A 20,198-nucleotide genomic window follows, 5' to 3' on the forward strand; every position below is an offset into this window, starting at 1 on the left:
CCAGCTATTTGCTTGGGGACAAGCTGCTGGGGGCCCAAGGCTCAGCACAGTATTGAGCTAAAAGTAAGGAGAGCACAATTGCTTCAGAAAATGCCTGCCAATTTTAGTTCATCTTTTGTCAAGAATGCATCCTGTATTGCATGTTTTGAAAATGTTATATATGCCTATTCTCTAATTATTGTTAGAGAAGAGACACATAAACAGGTTTTTTAAAAAAAAATTTCCACAGACAGATTTTGAAAGAAGTTGAAGCAGATTAATATTTCGATCATGTAGTTTGCTTATGCAAATCCTTATGTATATATAAGGATTATGCACCCACTTTTTCTTTAATTATGTGTCCTAGAGATTAAACAAAATTGATGCTTTTTTTCCACATTTCCTTTGTTTTCTCTGACAAGTTTTGATGTGCATAGGCATGAAAAAAAACCCCTGTAACTGAAAAGAGGAGGGATCAGCCTCAATATCTGCAATGATTTTATACTAATTTATAAAAAATCTCTTGATTTCTAATGGGAAAGTAGGAGTATCTAGTTATAGGAATGCAGAGTTCTCTGAGATGTTTTTGTGCACATGCACAACTATGCCAAGTTCTCTTCCAGCCATAAATTTATTTTACCACTTGAATTTATTGAATTCTGTTTGGTGTATAATATTTATTCGTACAGACCCAAATTGTGGTACAATATCATAGACTAAAAGATCTGTGCTTGGGGAATGAGAAAACCAAAATTTGTAGTTTCACCTTTTACAGAATTTTTCCAAGGTAGATCTCCTTTTGGGAAAAGGAGGGAGTCATAGTTAAAGGAACTTGCTTACCATAAAGTGCAGCAGGAATTCTAATTGAGCAAATTGCCACTTTTAGCTTTTCATAAGGTCCTTAGCAAAAATGTAAGGTGAATGTAATATAGTTCATTTTGCAGAGGAACATGTAGAGCAGACTCGTAATGGCTGAAGAGATAAATGGTGCTTTGCCTGTCGGTGGAGAGATTTCAGTGTAAAGATTCCAGTAAATCAGTTTGCCAGTGTTGCAGTTAAGACTTTTCATCAGTCTTGCATTTGCATCACTTGGGTAGTTTCATTTCAGAAGTGCATATATCTCAGATAACCGATCAGTTTCATGTAACTGATGTGTATCTGTTTGTGATCCACGTTCTTTACCTCCCACGAGTTGTACCTTTCTTGTGCAAATAAGCTGCCTCCACCGCCTCCGCTTGATCTCTATACTACAGATGTTTCTAATTAACTCTACTGTGACAGGCCAGGAGGATATAGTTACAGAGGTTGACAGGTCCCAGGGTCCTTGGAGGCACTGGTGTGTCACCTGACGCATTCCTTGTGCTAACATCTTTTTGGCAAGCATTCCTAATTATTACAGCCAACCAGTGCCTCTGTGTTTAATATGGAGAGTGTGGAGTGATAGTGTATAAAAGTCAGCAAAGAATGAAGGCTTATGAGGATGGAAAGGTTTCAATATCTGTTTGGTGGTTAGAGGCATTGATGATATCATTATGCCTAATTTCATTTTTTTTTTCTTCATTGTTTTGCTTGGCACCAACAATGCACAAAACAATTGTTTTGCTGTTTGAAGTCAGAAATAGGATTATAAGGTTTCCTGAATTTTTCTCCCCCCAATAATTTATCAAATCTTCATTATCCCATAGAAAGAACTGTGACATATTTTGTTTCTTGTAAGACTTATATTGAAAAGATCATTGACAGAAAGATATTAGCATATAAGTTAATATGGGCCAACTTTGTAAAGGAGATTTTGGGTGAAGAGCGTGCTATGTTATGCATCTCTTCTCACTTAAGTTTTTTTCTCAGACTGGGTCAGAGAACCATCAGTTGGGGAGTATTTGCATACACGTGGGAAATCTCTTGTGCTATATGAGCATGACTGCTTCTTGATTCTGGGTGAACTGCATTTACAGGAACCTGTGAGGTGAACAGTATTGATTAGAAGGATATTGCACCTGGAGATGGATATCTCCTGAAAATGTCTTCAGCTTGCTGCTTGATATTATCAAACAGACATGAAGGTGCATGTACACTTCAGTAATGAAAGATATGAGATACCTTTTCAATAAAGAAAGGCTGGTTCTTTCTTACACTTGGAAATGAGAACTGCCCATCTAATGAATTAAAGATTGGGAATATCATTCTCTTAGATCTATCACTTGAGAATAAGAGTAATTATTTCCTATTGCTCTTCATGGAATACAGTTATAATTGCCTTATTGTAAAAATGTTCACATTAACACTTAATTGTTAATGTCCTCCTAATTTGAGGAAATCATCATCTCTTCATATTTCATCACTAGAGAATGTTCTTGTGTTAGCGTTCAGGAACACACATAACCATAGGATATGATTATATGCAGGTGCTTTTATCGAGAGCTCTGGGAATCAGGGGTACAGACCCAAATCTGACTCCGACATAGCTTTTGAGCTGAATGTATTTTATATTCTATAGTTATATAACTTACATATTAATTATTAAACTTATATTGTTCTATTGTATACTTTGACTTTATTCAAGCATAGTTTTCTCATGATTATTCTTACAATTAAACAGTAATTATATTTAATCACTAAATAATCATCACATCTAACAATTAGATCATTTACCATGTACTAGCTGCACAGGTGCGGTTCTAGCAAGGTACAAGGCCTACACGTTCCCAGGATATTTTTCTCAGGGCCTACTAAGCTTAATTTTCCTTCGAACCCTAAATCCCCATGATTTTAAAACCCTTTTACTATCACTTACATTGAAATAGCATTTGTAATAACTATATAAGGGAAGAACTACATATGTCATCACTTGCTGGGAAGGTGTAATTTAGATATATACTCCTTTTTCTCCTTGAAATTTGTTTCTACTGTATTTTGGCTAGTCAAACTATTTTTAGAGTCTAAATTGCATGGAAAAAAATATTTATTGTATGGAAATATATAATGGTGTTCACTGTCAGAGAAGGGATGTGGCTTTCTTTGTCTCATTTGTGCATTCTCTTTTGTGCTGGAAGACATATTAGGAAGGATGGAAAAATTATTCAAGGGAAACTTTAGGATGACAATTGTGGTCTGCAGTGTTCCCATTCCAGATTACTTGATTGCACCTTGTTCCTTTGTACCAGACTCAAGCTTTTTATGAAAACAAAAAACCCTTAGTCTGTCTTAGACTGTCCACTGGGCACCAACATTTATGCATTCAGATGTATTGTAGAAAGAAAGAATGGTCACAAAAATGGTCTCTTCACTTCATTGAAGAAAACAAATATTTGCAATGAAAATAGTGAAGGATTAGTGTCTTTTGTCATTAAAAGATAAAAGTAGTAAGGTCATCTCTTCAACCTTAGCAACACCCAATAGGATGGCTCAAGTGCAATCTGGTGAGACTGAGCAAAAGAGGAAAATGTCTTAAGTCTAAATAGGGGCACAGCAAAGTCGCACACATTTTACACTACCTAAATACAGTAAAGAGAATATTCAGTAATATGGCAGTGGAGCAGCATGTTCCTCATGTTTTTGTACCAGTCTGTGACAGCGCATTGCTGTTGTTTGGACCAGCCAAGGTAAAAGTTTTGTGCCAAACTGGTACCAAGTACAAATATGAGACAACTCACTGGCATTTCCCTCTTCTATTTGCTATTTCAAAAGAAAATTTATCAAAAATAAAATTTGAATCTTTCTGTCCAGCCTGACAGAAGGCCTTTAGGAGGCTGGAAAAGTAAGTAGAAAGAACAGAAGGGATTTCTTGACTGGAAAAACTCTTTCCTTCTGCTTCAAGTTGCCTTACTCTATGGTTCAAGAGGTTCCTTGAACAAAGTGCCATTCTGTTGTGTGGGTTCTTATTTCCTTCACTAACCCATAACTGTCTAAGATGGGGAAACTGCAAAAGAAGCAGGGCTTTCCAGGACAGGGCAGAACAAGAAAGAAAAAGAGAGAGGGAAAAACCATCCTTGCTTCTATTCACTTCCTTCCATTGTCAGCTGGAGGTTAGCAGATGTTGTATTGTGAGGATATTAATGTCATATAAAAGAAAGGTTTTGTCCATTGGCTACGTAGAGCTAATGTCCTGTAATGCAATGCATACTAGTGCTTAATTTTATTTCAACGATATCCTTTAGGTCCATTTTCACTAAATCGCTAAAGCACACCACATCTGCGTTCAGTTTTGTTGGGGTACAAAGGGTTAATCTTGGCTTTTAACATATTAGTTCAGTTCTTAGGTCTGTCAGAGCTGCTGATTCAAAGTTAGCTCCAGAAAACAAAATACCTGTGTGTGCAAAAAGGAAGGAGGAGGTGGAGGAGGGCTTTTATTGTAGGACCCCAGGGAACTCTTGGAAACATAGGAGTGTGGTAGTTGAATACTGGAGTATTTCAAAAACACCTTTGGAATGTGAGCCCACTCCTCTAAATAATGTTGATTGGCATGATTATGATTCTGGAATGTCTGTGAAAGGATTGCATTTTCTTCTGTTCTCCTTATAATGCAACCATTAGTTTGTTTTCTCAAAAACATCTTCTCTTTTTCTAGAAAGTACATGAAGTACATGCTAAAAACTGTCTTTCTCTGCCCAAGGAAGATTGTTTAAAATGAAATTCCATATTTATTTTTCATATATGTCTTGCCTGTTTAAATCTTTATTATAACCCCATTTTATTTTGTTATTAAATAGTTTTCAACTTTTAGGCTTTGGGAAAAAGCATTTTCAGGAGTTCTCTTACTTAAATAAATAAACATCTGTGTTTTAATGTACTTTTAAATATAATTCAATGATTCTATGTAGATATATTTGTTCCATCTAATCTCTGCTAGCTGTGTGCCTGACATGTATATTACTTTTCACTTTCAAGGCAAGCACAACTGCAATTCTGCAGAGACCAGAAGAGAAATAGTGAAACACATCCTTTTCATCTAAAAGGCAGGCAAGGCAAATAATCCCGTATCAACAATATAGCAAACATGTTTCTTACAGAATATAGATATGAAAAACTGAGAAGTAGATGCTAACCATGTGAGAAATGACATAAGAATTTAAGTAAGAAGCACTGTAAATTTTTCCGACTTTAGTAAGTGCTTGTTTACTCTGCAGTCTGGAAAAAATTCTCTACCTGTAAAACAAACATTCATTTCCTTTTCATCCTAATTTTTTATTATTTGTGCTGTACTGTTGCATCTGCTTACACACTCTCTTCCAACATCCATGCAAATTATGATTTCTGCTGGCTTCACAATTGTTCAGGTGGTTGTCACAGCAAGTTCTAGAAGAATGTTCTCTATGTCCCTCTGTGTAAGTGCAACGTATCCTAAAGAACAAAAAAGACATATAATCCCTGCTAAGAAACATTCAAAAAGAATTATCAGTGCAAACACATTTTGTCTTTCCTTATTTGAATTAACACATCTAAGTGGGATGTTGAGTTTTACTTTGGCCATACTTAGGCTTGTTCAAAGGTCCTAACTAGAAATTTATGCACCTTTAAACAGCTGTGTGAGTATGAGATTCCCTACTATAATGTGCATGCTGATACATGTGGGAGCATGCATTCATTCTCAACTTCTCTTTCTGGGGCCCAATTACAATTTTGTAACTGTTATTGTAGTCACAAGATAAACGATACGGTCTGTGCAACTTTGTCCTGCAGACCATGTAGGAGGTAGGGAGTATAAAGAGCATGGCTGTGCATTCCCTTCCCTGGAATCTGGGAGGACTATTTTGCCATGACCTTGCTCTGGTTTTTCTCTACATTCTTTGCTGTCCCCAAGCTGTGAGGCTGATGTGTTTGGACAAAATAATTTTGTTAAGTGAAAATCCCCTTAGAAAAACAGAAATAAAAATTAATGGAAACTCTACATTATTAAGTGTTCAGTCATTTTTTTCTGAACCTATGATGAATTTACTTAGGAGCAGATTGTAATAAGTATTTTGATTATCTGCCTCACGTGTTCTCAAATGGAGAGGTCTGAATTCTCTCTGTAGCTACTATGACATGAGAACAATCTGGGCCTGGCCAGCATGTTAAACTATGTTTGCAGAAAGAATACATCAATGAATTTTCTTTGCCCAGGGTTTGTTTTCAACTTTAAATAGCTATCGTAAGAGAATCTTAAATTTGTTGTTTCATTCTCTCTTCTAAAAACAAGAAATAACTTTTCAAGGAAATAGGAAGCAGGATAGAAAGAAGTGCCACTTCACATATGAGTACTTCTTAAGTCAGTGTAAGACCATGTTAAACAATAGAAGGAATGCAAGCAAAAAAAAAAAAAGAACTGTATTTTTAAAAATCAACAGATTCAACAACATTCCTTTGTTTATGACAGGATACATGTAGTACACCTGCTTGTTGTGTGAAAATACCAGCTGGTAGAAAAAGCAAAAATGTGTATTATAAAATGGTCAGTGAAGAAAACATGGGTTGCCCATGTGTTTGGGCATAATAAACCTTTTGGTGATGTTTTGCCCACAGCTCTGTGAACTGACATGAAAGATAGAAAAACAAGAGTTTTACAAATGCTATCCCTGAGTTATGGGGACACAGGTGGCCATGAAATGCTGCTCACCCCTCAAACAAAAGAGCTTGGAATGAGAAGCAGTAAACTGTTCTCCAGATGTTTATCTCTTTGGTGTACTTTTTTTTTTTTGCGTGTGTGTATAAGACAACTACGTGCCATATGCAATTCCAGGTTCTTTTGGAGTAAGTAATAATTGAGATGTTGAAGCAAATTTATTTCAGCTGAAGTTTGTTTCAGTTTGGTTGAGGAGATGCAACCTGCGGCAATGTTTCTTTCCAAATTCAGGACAGTTTGGAGTATGGTGGAGACCTGAATTTTATCACTCTATTATCTCAATCAAGAAGTGAAATTACATGCCAGGCAGGGAATGGAAAGCTGCAGCATTTTATTGGCAAAGCCAGGGCCAAAATACTTTTCAGTAACTTGCTTTAGAGCAAGAGTGCCTCTTATTTGTCTCTCAGTGAAATTGCGTGTAATAAATTTCCTCCTGATGCTGTATCAGCAATTGCTTCTACTGTATCTTAAAAGCTTTTCATACTTGAAGTTCTTCAGTGCTCTTTAAATTTTATGTATTGCTTTGAGTGACTTTACAATTAAATGCCCTCCTCTGCTCTGAGGCTTTACTGAAAGTGAATCCTGCATAACAAAATTACCACTGTGCTTAGAAGAGATTTGCCAGATATATACTTCATTCGCAGATATATAGGTTAATAACTGCATCTTTATACCTTTAAAACAGATCATGAGTCCTCCACAGCTGTAGCATTTTCAGATTAGAGCCTCTCATTCCCTTTTTCTCTCCATGTTGCTTCCCTCTCCCATCCTTAAAAGAAGGGAGAATATAGGATATGGAGATGTTTGTGAATTTATGTAAAACTATGGAAAGCATTTATTCAGTTGTTGTGTGGGGAGACCTATCCACCTATATCACTCATAGAACAATTCTGGTAGGAGTTTTCTCAGCCATATTCTCTAAATCTAGTAATTCCATTGGTTACAGTTCTGATTTATATTAATATTACATTCTTACTCTGTCTGCAATGTAAACCCTAGTGATTTTATTTCTGAATGCTTTTTTAGAAAACATATTTTTAACTTAATCTATTTCCTTGATACATAGTGATTTAAGAGGTATTCTATCAATTTCTGAAATTTTTGGCTGAGAAGAGTCTTTTGGGATTGTTCAGAGAAAGGTCATACAGTTAAAAGTAACATTAAGTCTCAAACATACAGATAGGGGACCACTCCTTAAGGGAAGCAATTCAATGCTAATACTTCCTTATATTTATTTAAAAAAAAACATTTTTTTTTCAGGAACAGTGTTAGTATCCAGCTGTTTTGAATGAGCTTTTTAGGTTATATCAGTTTTTGGTTTTCCTTTTCTTGAAGCTGTCATAGTAGAAACAGAAGTCTTCTGTTGTAAACAGAATTTTTTTTTGTTTTGCATGGTGACCAGAGACTAATCTAAACCTGAAAAAAGGAGAACTTTTTAAAGCACGAGAGACTCATCAAAATAATTACAACTGAAAGCCTAGCTACTCTGATGCTGATTTTGTTTTTTAAATTTTATTTCTAAATCTGCAGCAAAGAAGCAAGAGGTTTTGTGAAATCTAGTTTAAGATAGTGATAAAATTCCCAGTGATATTAATGGAAATGGTTTCAGACTTTCTGTGTTAAATTGTTTCTTATGCAGCATTGTGGGCGGCATACTTGGAACAAAGTTTGCAGTTAAATTTACAGTACTAACACCAACTTGTCAGTGGAGCAGATGTTTTCTGTTTATTTGACAGATTCTTCAATGCAAGACTTGATGCTCCAGCCAAAAACTTACTATGTGAACCTAAGATGCTTCTGTCTTTGTCTTGTCAAATAACTGCATGCAGTTAAGATCTTCAGCATGAAGTACAATTACTGTAGTTTCATTGATCACCTGATATACCCAAGGTGTATTAAGGCAAACCTTAAAAAGAATGTTTTGAAAAGGAAATAATTGCAGGAAGTAGTTGATCAAGAAGTTATGTCATGTAGGACATACTGGGATTTGTATCACCTGAAGCAGAAAGTTCCTTCTCAATATCTAAGTTTTCTTCAAACCTTTAAGTATTTAGTGAGAAATTCAGAAATCAGTTTAATTTTCTATTATACAATGTTGCAAGAGCCTTGAATAAGTTAGATGGTTATTTAAAGTTATTGCCTGTATTAGATAATTGACTTTTTTACAAATCAGCTTGATTAAATCAGTTAATCAGCTTATTGCTGTACTTGTTTAATGTCTGTTGTGCTTCAGATTGATTGTTACTGTTGTCTGCTGCCTAAGAAGGCAGCCTGGATTGTATTGTCACTACACTTTTCAACTGTATGATGAGCAAGGGGTCAATGTGGGGCTGCCCAGATGCAGGCATAGCCACAAACATCCTTTCTGGGAAGCTCTGAGAGGTTCAGGAGGTGAAGGGGAAAGCAGATCTCCTGGTGTTGAAGCTGGGGAATCACAGCCAAGTCAGATCCCGCTCATGGCAGTGGGAGATCTGTGCCGGGCTGCATGGCAGAGAAGCTGATAAGGACCTGTGCCACCACGGGCCATTTTCTTCTGGAGTGGAGAGGTAGAAAGGCTAGGCAGTACTTAACACCCATGAGCTACTAAGGGGCTAAAATCTAGGGGAAAAGACACTTGTCCTGCCTTCAACTTTATTTAATGTGTCTAAGTCCTGAGTGATACAGTCTGCTGAGTGCCTCTGGAGCTAATGTGGGGCTGACAAATTGTGCTAGCGAGTATCTAGCTTTATGAACCCAAGTGAATATATTGAATTAAAATATCCAGTGGTACCTTACGCAGACATTTCTATTACCCATAATATTTGCTTGCCTCTTACCCTAGGTAATTCAGGGATGACAGTAGTCACCCAGTTCTAATGAACAGCTTGAATGGCTAGTCTGAGGAAAATACTACCCATGACTATGTATAAGGACTACATTTTTGCCTGAGAATGAATTGGTGTCCATTGTGCACAGGCACAGTTGTTCAGAATGATACAATTTCTTAACATTTTCATTCTGAGTAATGACTTATCTGTCTTGTCTGAGTTTCCAAATAGCTGTGGAGAATCTAGATAACTGGAATTTTAAAAACTGAAGATATTCAAGTGGACATGCTGCTTTTTCTGGCGTGTTTTGTACCAACAAACTATCTCTGTTTATAGGTAGTTGGATTTAGCTGATAATAAAGATCAGGTGGGAAAGAAGCTCCCAGTTTTTCATTTTGTGTGATCAGAGTTAATTGTAAGGAGAATATGATTCCATGTAACTTCAATTACTGTTTTCCCTAGAAAATAATGTATAAAAATTGCAAAGGAATGTTATATCAAGAATAGATGTTCTCTGCTGTATTTTTCCTTTGCTGAATTATATCTTAGTCATCTTTTCAAAAAATCAGTTATACTGATATGCTTTCTGTGTGACAGGCTGCAACTGAACCTCATTATTTATACAACATATCTGTGATGTTAGCAAATCTATTTGTGCTGCATCAATTTTGTACTTAGGGATAGTTTTCACACTCTTATGAGCAAAAGTAGTCAGCGTGCAGTAGTAGAAGGCATGGTAAAACATGGATGGAGTTCACAACTTCTTTCTTTTTGATGGGGGGCCTTCTTTGATCCAGTTTCAGGTTTTTCCTCATCTCATCAACATGTACAAAGCAAATGCTAACTCAAAAATCAGATACACTCTGAGTTCTTTATAAATCATTCCTTTTGCTTTGTAACAGCAAAAAGTTAAATGAGGGTAGGAAAAGGTCCCTATCTTAAAATGGCCACGCCTAGCTGTAATTGCTTATTGGATGTAATTCTGGTACATTGACTTGACAAGCCAGTCACGCCAGACCTTGGGCTCTATTGTATTTCTTGTATTGCTGAGATGCAGTTTATAGCATGAACAAAGGAACACTATATAAATATAGAGAAATCTAGAAGGTCTTGCTGGTGTATTATACGTGTTTAGGAATTGAGGAATGCATGCTCTGTGATAATTTCACATTCTTAATGTCCAGCTCTTTTTCCTAAATGGTCCCTGGAACATTTTTTCACAAGCTGCAACTAAGATAGCAACTTAAAAGATCAGGATATGAAATCACTCAGAAAAGAACGTCAGAATGACTTCAATTATGTCAGTGTTATTGGATGCAGGGCAGTTACTGTTCCTCACTGCCTTGGCACATTTGCTTTCCTTGTAAGATACACAGGTGCATTCACTAACCTTTTGCAGCTGATGCTATAAATGTATCCACTGAGGGCAAATTCCAGTATATTCCCTCACTGACTGTTGTCACCCACTTCTGATGCATTTCTCCTCTGACATGGACTTCACTGTCCCTTCTCTTCTTTTTCCTTTCACAACCTGATGAAACTTGCTCTCTGAAACTTAGTTTGATTTTATTTCTAATTCTCAAATGTGTGAAATGCATTGGGAATTAAATTACAAAGCTGATGTTACCTCATGTACTGCAAACTAGATCCCTGAGGCATTTCACCACTGCACACACTTGAGACTTTACGGTGTGGCAGCAAGGCTGTAAAGTGCCTAAACAAAATATTATGTTGTTATTAAAAACAATATAAAGTAATAGTAATAAAATAGTTTAAAGGGCAACAAAACTCTTCCAGCCAGGTTTCTAGTGAGAGCTGCCAGGTGCTGCATATGCCTGGTGACATGCATTTGGCAAGCGTGTCCTTGGGACCTGATACAGTGTGCAGGGAGGCAGCAAGGATTCCCCTGTCATTCATCCTGCCCACCAAATAGTGCCATTCTGCCAGCTGGATCCCAGACATCTAGCTAAAGCCACAGCTGGAAATACGGAGGGAATGGAGGAGTGACATGGAAGAGAGGGCTGCTAGCAGTAAAGTGGGAAGGCAACTGGGCAGAAGTAAGCCCCAGGAGTCACTTCTGACATTAAACATGGAGAAAGAGGAGGGAGAGGATGCTTTGGACCTCTGAGCCCTTGCCCAGCTGAAACCAATCTCTGTGACAGCAAGTTCTAGTCCTTTGTTAACATAATCTTATGCTCCATCTTCTCATTTCTCTTTTTATGTATTATGTTCACTAATATGCATCTCAAACACTAGTTTTTTGTTTCTCCTATTCTCACTCATTCTCCATTTGAATGAGGGCACTACTGCCTCTTGTGAAAGGAGCTGACTTGCATTATGTTTGCTCCTGAAATATCTGTTTAGTATTTATTAAGAGAGGCAGAAAATCAAATTGCTTCACAGAGTTCTATTTTTCATCTGTTTTTCTTGCATGAAAATCTTGATTAAAACTTGTGATTTTAATTAATATCAGGTGGACTAAAGATATCCATAAAGTTCATTTAATTGTTTTAGGGACAACAATTGCAAAAGGTCAAACAATGATTTCAGCATATAAGAAGGAAATCTAAATTTTAGAATACATTAATTAAATTAAAAGGGTTAAATGTTTTTCTTCTTAAAACCCAAAACTTACCTGCATAACAATAACTCTTGAACATTAATTCATCCTGCAGACTACAGCTAGTTCTTTCCAGCTGATGCCTGTGGCGACTGCTTCAGCAAGGAAATAGTCTTATGTGAAAGCCTCTATATCTTCTGACTGTATGAAGAGATTTGGGTGAAGTTCAGGTGGCAGAAACTACTCCTGATGTTGGCAAGTCTCCTGTCTGTGCAGCTGTTCAAATTGCATTGCAGAAAACAAACTGAATGTTGAAATTGTAGGAGTAGCAGATAAATCTGAAAGTTGGCTGTACTGCTCCTCTCATCTTCCTGATTGGATATTTATGTGTCCTCATAGTGTTCAAATGGCTCAGTCATCTGTGGTTATTTTCCCATAGCAGTGATATACTGCTGTTTTTACCAAAGAAAACGCAAGGTAGGACTTCACACAGGAAGTTTGTTAAGTGGCTAACACTGGACCATATTTGTTCAGGTCCCTTCTTTATCACTTGGTGCTTTGTCTTCTCTCCTGGAGGCTGTCTACCTGTCTTTTTGTTGTCAGTCATATCAGGAAGTAAGGTGGATAATCAAAGTAGGATCTATCCTGGCGTATTTATTAATGTATTCTCCTTTTCCAGTAACTCAAAATGCCTTGATGAGCTTCTTCATCTTTATGCCAGCATTGTGCAGAAATTAGGGATTTTTCAGGAGAAAAGAGGGCTACAGCGAGCCCATGTGGTAGCAGTCCCATCATTGTACTGTGACTCTTGGTGCTCATCACTAATGGGTCTAACTCAGACTAATACCTAGTCAGGTACTAAGTGGCTGAGGGGTGCAATCCTCTGGGTATTCAAGATCCTGCTGAGAAGTCTGTAGGTGTGGTGAAAGGCTTCTGTTCACTTCTCCAGTTGTTAAATTAGAGGGGTGAAGCCTTAAAAGTTGTCTGCTGTTGCTTACCTTTCCTGCCTTGGGAATTGTGTTTAAGTCAAAAGAGCCCTGCTCTGGAGAATGTCATCTGGATGGAAAATTACAGCCTTGATTTGTCAGAGCTTTAGACGAGAATAGACAAAGAGTGTAGAACTATTGTCTCTATCCTAAGATTAGGAATGTTGTATCTTGCAGCCCTCCACTGCAAATAATGAAGAACTCAGCACAGTTATTCTTCTGTCAATGAGTATGTTTGATGTTGATCAGCAAAATCTGTCAGGGCAAGCTGTAAACAAAAATGTGAGTTTGGTAGGTACTGGATGTAACCCAGCCAGCCCAATCCAAATGATCTCTGCTGAACGTTTGTTGGTGATGTAAATCTTAGCCTTACTGACAAGGGGGATTTACAGTGCAAAAACCCAAGATGTTTCCTGAAGCTGTAATAATGCAGTGAGTAAGGAAACTCTTCTGCACTGACCCTTGTATGAGACTACTTATGGGTCATCAGTGGTTTGGTTAAGCTCATAGGAACATTTGTTTACACTGAGACTTTTACTATTTGTACCAAGAGGATGTTTAAATTTTCTGCAGTCTTAATGGGTACTGAAAGGTCTGGGATGTATCTTTCAGCTGAAACAGACATTGAGTACTACAAACCTTCAAAGTAGCGCAGCTTCATGCTCCTTGTTCAGCAAACCTTGCTGGGCTATATGGCAGTTCTGAGAGCAGCTTGCTCTTCTGCTGCCTGTAAGGTTGCTGTGCACTCCTAATACTGCACACTGCTTTTGGGGTCAGGAGAAAGCTTTTAGCACAGAGACCAATTTCTGGAGTTGAGGAGAGGGCTACAAACAGGTTTGATTAACAGGTCCACTAGGACCACTCTGGAGACTGAGAATCGAGGTGCTAAACAGAGAAGCAAATTCTGGCTCACATTCTGGCAGTGGTCAGGTTTTGTAGGAGAACAGACAATGCCTTTAACTTCTGCTATCAGTCACATCAGTGTAAACCAGCAGGCATCAACAGGGTTAATACATGAAAAAAAGTAATGCAATCAAAAGTTTATTTAATTATCTATTAGTTCTAATTACAGTATTGTTGAGCAGCTTACTGGATTTCATATCAGAAGAGTACTTGGCATAATATATATAAATATATATTTGTTTATCCCAAGGTAAGGTGTAGGCAATGCCTGTGTGTATATTAAAATGGACTGAAAATCCTGCTAGCAAAACAAAATTATGCAGGTGAAACCTACACACTGATGAGTCAAGACCAGAGGTTCTGCTTCAGTAGGTCAGGGTTGTCATATATTATGGGAGCTGGAATGCCAGTGTTATTTGGGCCAAAATGTTGGTTTTACAGTTCATTAGAAGTCTTGATTAAATGAGCAGATCACACTGAGCCATCTGAAAAAGTATTTGTTTCTAGAATACTTTGAGCCACAACTACAGTGTTGAGGCTGGAGGGATCTGAGGTTGAGAAAAAATATCCTTTTTTCTCTTTTGGTGCTTGTGCAGAATTTTGAGAGCTGGGGACAGTTGCTGTTTCAAGAAAATTTCTATTTGGCAAAGACGTATGGTCTCCTGACACATCCAGGATCTATAAACTAGGCATGCAATAAGCTCTTTCACACATTTACCCATTCCTTCTTTGGTTAAATGATTTCTGGCAGTGCTTTTGACAGCTGCAAATGTAAGGGTTCTACACATCTCCCCCCAGACCAGGCACATGGGCCATGCAAGCGGGTCTGGGCAGAGATACGCACAGCCTGCTGATTCTTGTTTATCCTGACTCTTCTATTCCCATAGAAGAATGTAAAAAATGTGCCAGCTTTCAAGGGTCAGAGGCTAAAATATGGATGTGTTTATTGCATATTTTGGTTGTCCTTTTAACAGATAGTTTGATACATTCTTTCTGTGAACGTTCCAGAAGACAGCTCAAAATGGGAACAGGAGAAATCACTCCTGTCAGGATTCCCATACATGTAATTACCTTCAGGTGTCAAATGTACTAGTGACTATTGATTTTAATTTTTTTTGCTGTTCAGACATTTATGACTTATTGTCAGTGAGGTATTTAATTTTATTAATGTGGACATTCTTAAAGGGAGGACATGAAAGATCAGTTGTTTCAGACTTTGCTTTCCCTTATGAAATGGCCAGTATCACATTGTAGATAATTGTTTTGCAGACATGCATTTGATCCACTTTTTCATCCCTCTATGGAGGGATGCCTAGATATTCTTGCATAAGTGAAGCACTGAAATCTTCTCTTAAGGCTTTCCTTCTGTGTGTATTATAGTTAGATCATTATTAAAAGCTGTTTTGAGCTCCTTTGATCCTTTGCTTTTAAGCTCTTTTGTGATATGCTTAACTGTTTTAGAGTTTATTAAATCAGCTAATGTACCAGGGTGCAAAAATAGTGGCAAAATGTGCATCTTAAAATTACTAGCCTGGGAATATAATTGTCAATACATGCTACTTTGCATTCAAATGAATACTCACATTCTTTTACAGCAGCAACTAATGGAAGGGTAGAATTACTGTAGTCAGAAACCAAAAGTCCCATAATATAGAAGAGAGAAGTACTGAGAAAATGCAGTATGAAATCTATTTTGAATTTATCTGGCTTTAATTTTCCTGATGACTGGAAATGTAAACCATGTACTGAAAAAAAAATGGTAGAGATGATGTAGTTAGAGAAAGGAAAGTAAGTGTTTTATTATGGATGGTCATATTTAGATGGAATCACTCAAAACAACAGTAAAAAAGAACTCAAATTATTTTTTGTTTCATATGTAGCCTAATCTTAATAATTGAATTAAGCCTTAGATATCCTTTTGATGGTCCAGGACTGCTGAAATTATACAGTTTTTCTTTTTCAGTCATAAAGTGTGACTGGTTCTCCATATACAAGAAAAACTGGAGATCAACATTTTTTAGCTTGTATGAATGCAGTCTCAACACAAGAGTAGGAGAATGTTCAAGCTAATTGCAACAGGAATTCTTGGTTTTGTTCATATAGGAAACTCTTTAATATTTGGAAGAGTGGTTTAATGATGTGATCTGGCATTCATTCTGCAGTGCACCATCATCAGACAGGAAAAAAAAGGGACTCAGTTGGAATTTTTGCCTAAGAGCTGCTGAGAGCTGATTATTTTTCTAATCAGAACCATCACAATCAAGGCAGACAATTAGCTAGGTTAGGTCTCTGCTGATTTCTCCTGTGGCCCTAAGCATCAGATGGCCCTAAGCACTCTTGAATCCTATCAACATGTATTTGAGTAATACCTGTTTTGCTCCACCTGTTGTCATTAAGACCCTCTTTTCTTCTATTGAAGTGTTAGGTTGTGTTCATGCTTATTTATTTACTCTGATTCGGGAAGGCAAGAACTTTTGGTGAAAAGAGAAAGCTTACCAACCCAGGCAATAAATAAAATGTTAGTTCCTGCTGTGTACCATGAAATTGTAGACATTATTTTGGTATACCATGCATGTGTTGTGAATGTGTACCTAATTGTGTATTTCTATTTAAACAGTCAGCTATGTAATCACAGCATCAGCTGTTCTGTTTAGCCAGAGTTTGTCTGTCCAAGTGGTCTACATATCTACATATTACTAATAATATAAATTTCTTAATATTTCTGTAGCATAAAAAACAGTATGAAGTAAAAAAAAAGGGTTTAAGATTTTTTTTTTTAAATTTCAGAATACAGATACTTTCCATTATTAATGAATATAAGAATTCATTATTGAGACAGTCTAGGAGTTTTACACCACATTTAATCTATTTTTAAAAGTAATTAGTCATGTCAAGATGATTCTTTTTCTATACTTGATGGAAGACCTCAGCTTACTAAGTGGGTGTATTGTAACTAATTGAAATTGTTACTGCTTCAATGCAATAAAACTTCAGAAACAGTAGCTGTTTATTTCAGTGTTAGCAGAATGAAGAGTCTTGAGTTTTATACATTTTGAAGAATTTAAATAACAATGTTCATCAGATAAAAAAATCTAATTTTAAGACTATGGAATTGAGAAAACAATGTTCAGCCAATCAGCCCCAGCATATTAAGTATTCATCTGTGTTGTGCTGCACTGGAAAATGATCTGTATGTTTCAGGTTGAGAAGTTTAAAATTGATTTTGAAAGGAATAACTGGTTTCAATTAGCTTTTACACAAATTTACCCATTTGTAGCTCATTAACGAGAGACGATATTCCATATCCCACGTGTTACCAGCACACTCATTTGAACAGACTGTGTTTCTTCACAGCACACGCATACACAGCTGATACTAACCAGTGGAACCAGTAGTGTTTTTAGTCCTTTCCTGTCTCAGTATTTAATCAAGGTCATCATCTCAGCATATAAAAGCAAGAAAATTACATGGCTGAAGTGAATTAAGCTTTAATGTTTAAACACATAGGAATTATGTGCTGCCACCTATATTCAGATTACTGGTAAAGATCAATGATAGTGTATTGATAAAGTCTCAGGTCATTTGTTATCTTGCTTAGTGTGGAGATAGTGCTGGTAATGTCATGACCTTCTAATGGACCGAAGAACCATATTTAAAATGTTAATCCCAGTAAGAAATTTTTTTTTGTGCTATAAAAGGTGCCCACTCATTAAAGTAAAAGCTTTTTAACCCCTTCCCTCTGTGGATTAAGAGTCAAGTATTGACCACTAAGATGTCTGTAGTTCAGTTTCCCGGAGATAGAGTAATTAATGGAAAGGCATAAGAGGAATTACTGTAATAATATTGGTAATAAATGATTCTCAGTATTAAGTTCTTCATTATTATGTTTCATATCATAAAATGCTGTGTTCACACATTCTTCTTTGGTTGGGGTAGTTTTCCTCTGACATCAGCACAATAATGAATAATTTTACCTTTAGTCCATGCAGATACACTGCTTAGTTGAGTGCTTCCTGTACAGCTAGGCCTCATTTCAGGAAAGTATTTAACCATTTACCTAAGTCCTTTGGCTTTGTGTGTGCTTAATTCTAAAGAATCAGCTTAATTGCTCTCTTGAACAGAGCAGCTTATTAGAATAGAAGGCCTTAATAGTCATGTCTGTAACCTTTTAGGAACTTTGGAGCTACTGTGTCAGGATTTTTTTTTTTAAATCAGTCATAGCCATGATTTGAATGAAGAATAAATTTTAATGTATTGTTACTCAGACCATTCTGTAACCTAACAAAAGATCTCTTAGCATATATTTAAGGGCATTCAAATGCCAGAATTAAAAAATGCCAAGATGTTAATAAGGGGGAAAATGCAGTAAAAATCTCAGAATGCTTGATCATTAGCAGAATTAGTTTATAAACAAAGGCAAAATGACTCAAATGAAATGGCAAAAAAAGCAGTTAAACAACTTTTTTCAACAACTCATCCAAACCAGTATAGTAGTCTACCAAAAGGCAGTAATTTTTTTGTTGGCTTATTTATTTTTGTGTTCAAGGAACAGTTAACCTTTTTTAAAAGGATTTTGAAGGTTCAGGCTGCTTTGCCTCTTTGATGTAAAAGCTAATGCAGGGAGATACGTTATTATACTTAAGTTAGAGTCTTAATAAATTGAAACTTCTTAATAATGTATTTAAAACAGTGATTTTAATTTAATTTGACACTTTAATGTTCTTAAATGTAATTAAGATTTTTTTCCTCACTTAATGTATGATGGGAAAAGATAGGAAACAAAAGCAAATGACCACCATCTGCAGCATGTTGTTTGCAAGTTTGCTGAACTCTAAAGATTTCTATTGCCTTTGGCTCCTGGCAGCATGGAAGACATAATAGAAGATTTTTTTATTTGAGGGAAGGAATTGGTGTTCTCTACATGTTTCTTGCCATGTGGTGGAAAAAGCAGGTGGAAACCAAGTTTGGTTATGGTTACTTCATGGTAAACATTCTTTTAATACATTTTTGGGCATAGATAATCTCTCAGCAACCTTAAAGAGAGCACTCTTAAAGAGAAAGTTTGAACAAAAGAGGAGTTCTTTCCTAAAGAAATGGATTATGAAGTGTGCATCCTTAAAAGCACAGGACAAGTTGGACAATATGAAAGTCTAAGATGTCTTTGAAATGTGGTACATGATTTCTCAGTTGATCTTTTTCTGTGAGTCAGAATGTACAAGAAGAAAGGACAAATCTTGAGGTCTGAATTCAGTTTCAGTCAATCCTTAGCTACTTAGCACTTTACTTACTATATTGCAGACAGTAGAAAATTACTTCATTGGCTAGGTTTTTTTATATCAAAGACTCCCTGGAGACCTGCTGAGATGCATTTGAACAGAGATTTTAATATATTCTCTTACATTAGTTGTTTATTTTGATTAAAATTGTGATTTGGATACTTTGGGATAATGGAAAACAAGATTTGCATTTTCTCTAATGAGTAAATTTCTCTTCAAAAAGGAATCTTATCTTTGAGGAGTTCAGGAGGAAAACTCTTGCCTCTGACTGTTGCAGGTAACAAAGGTCAAAATGTTCATATGTTAATCATTTGAGCAATGATTACCAATTGCTCTTCAACAGTGCACCATCACAGACTATAGTTTACTTCCTTTACTCTGAGAATTAAGGTATGATTTGAATGTCTGGTAGAAATTGTCCCAGGTCCAGAAATGCACAAGAGCAGTAACTTTTCTGTTTGACAGCCAAGCTACCACTCAAATATTCACTGACTGTAGCTTACTGATATTCAAGATATTCAGGCCAGCTGATGAAAAAAAATTCCATCATTCTTGTTATGAACAAAGAGCCCAAACCTCTGACTATGTGAAAGATGATTATTGTGAGATTATGCTAAGGATATATTGATTTATTTAATGTAGTCTTGATGTCTTCTGTTGGCCAGTGTTGGGACAGCTTTGTTTGTCTAGATGTGAGGTTCTCTGGCCCAGCATGACCACTCCCTAGCTTTTCACATTGATGTGCTCTAAGTGGGATTTTGTTCACACAAGTGGTGTAAATTCTATCTGGTGCTAAATAGCACCAGATTATGTGCTTATGCCCCAGTTATCAGATTGAGCTATGAACAGTTAATTATTGAGTTTTAGGATATGTTTTATTTCTTTAATGGTGAACTAGTATTTAAGAGTAAGAATGAAAGGAAGAAATAGTTTGTATGCTCAGTAATTAATTTTTAACATCTGAGAAGGAAGTAAAGGCTTCCCAGTAGACAGGAATGGGTTTTGCCATACTTGTGCACCCCCTTCTTCACACCTGCATCCTGGTGCCTTTATAATAAATAGGATGAAGAAGGGGGGTGCAGGAAA

The 20,198-nt window shown here is 36.5% G+C and overlaps 1 protein-coding gene across 2 annotated transcripts in view; it reads left to right on the plus strand.

The window, feature by feature from the left end:
• Positions 1-20,198, plus strand: part of EFNA5 (ephrin A5) — a 211,139-nt gene that overhangs the window by 136,771 nt on the left and 54,170 nt on the right. Inside the window, exon 2 of one of the 2 annotated variants that reach the window (XM_021524771.4) lies at positions 19,336-19,389. The exons of the other annotated variant lie outside the window; for it this stretch is intronic. Coding sequence (XP_021380446.1) covers positions 19,336-19,389 — 54 coding nt within the window. The remainder of the gene's footprint in view (positions 1-19,335; positions 19,390-20,198) is intronic. 2 annotated transcript variants of the gene reach the window in all.

This window comes from Lonchura striata, chromosome Z (assembly GCF_050655825.1).
Source record: "Lonchura striata isolate lonStrDom1 chromosome Z, ASM5065582v1, whole genome shotgun sequence".
NCBI lineage: Eukaryota > Metazoa > Chordata > Aves > Passeriformes > Estrildidae > Lonchura > Lonchura striata.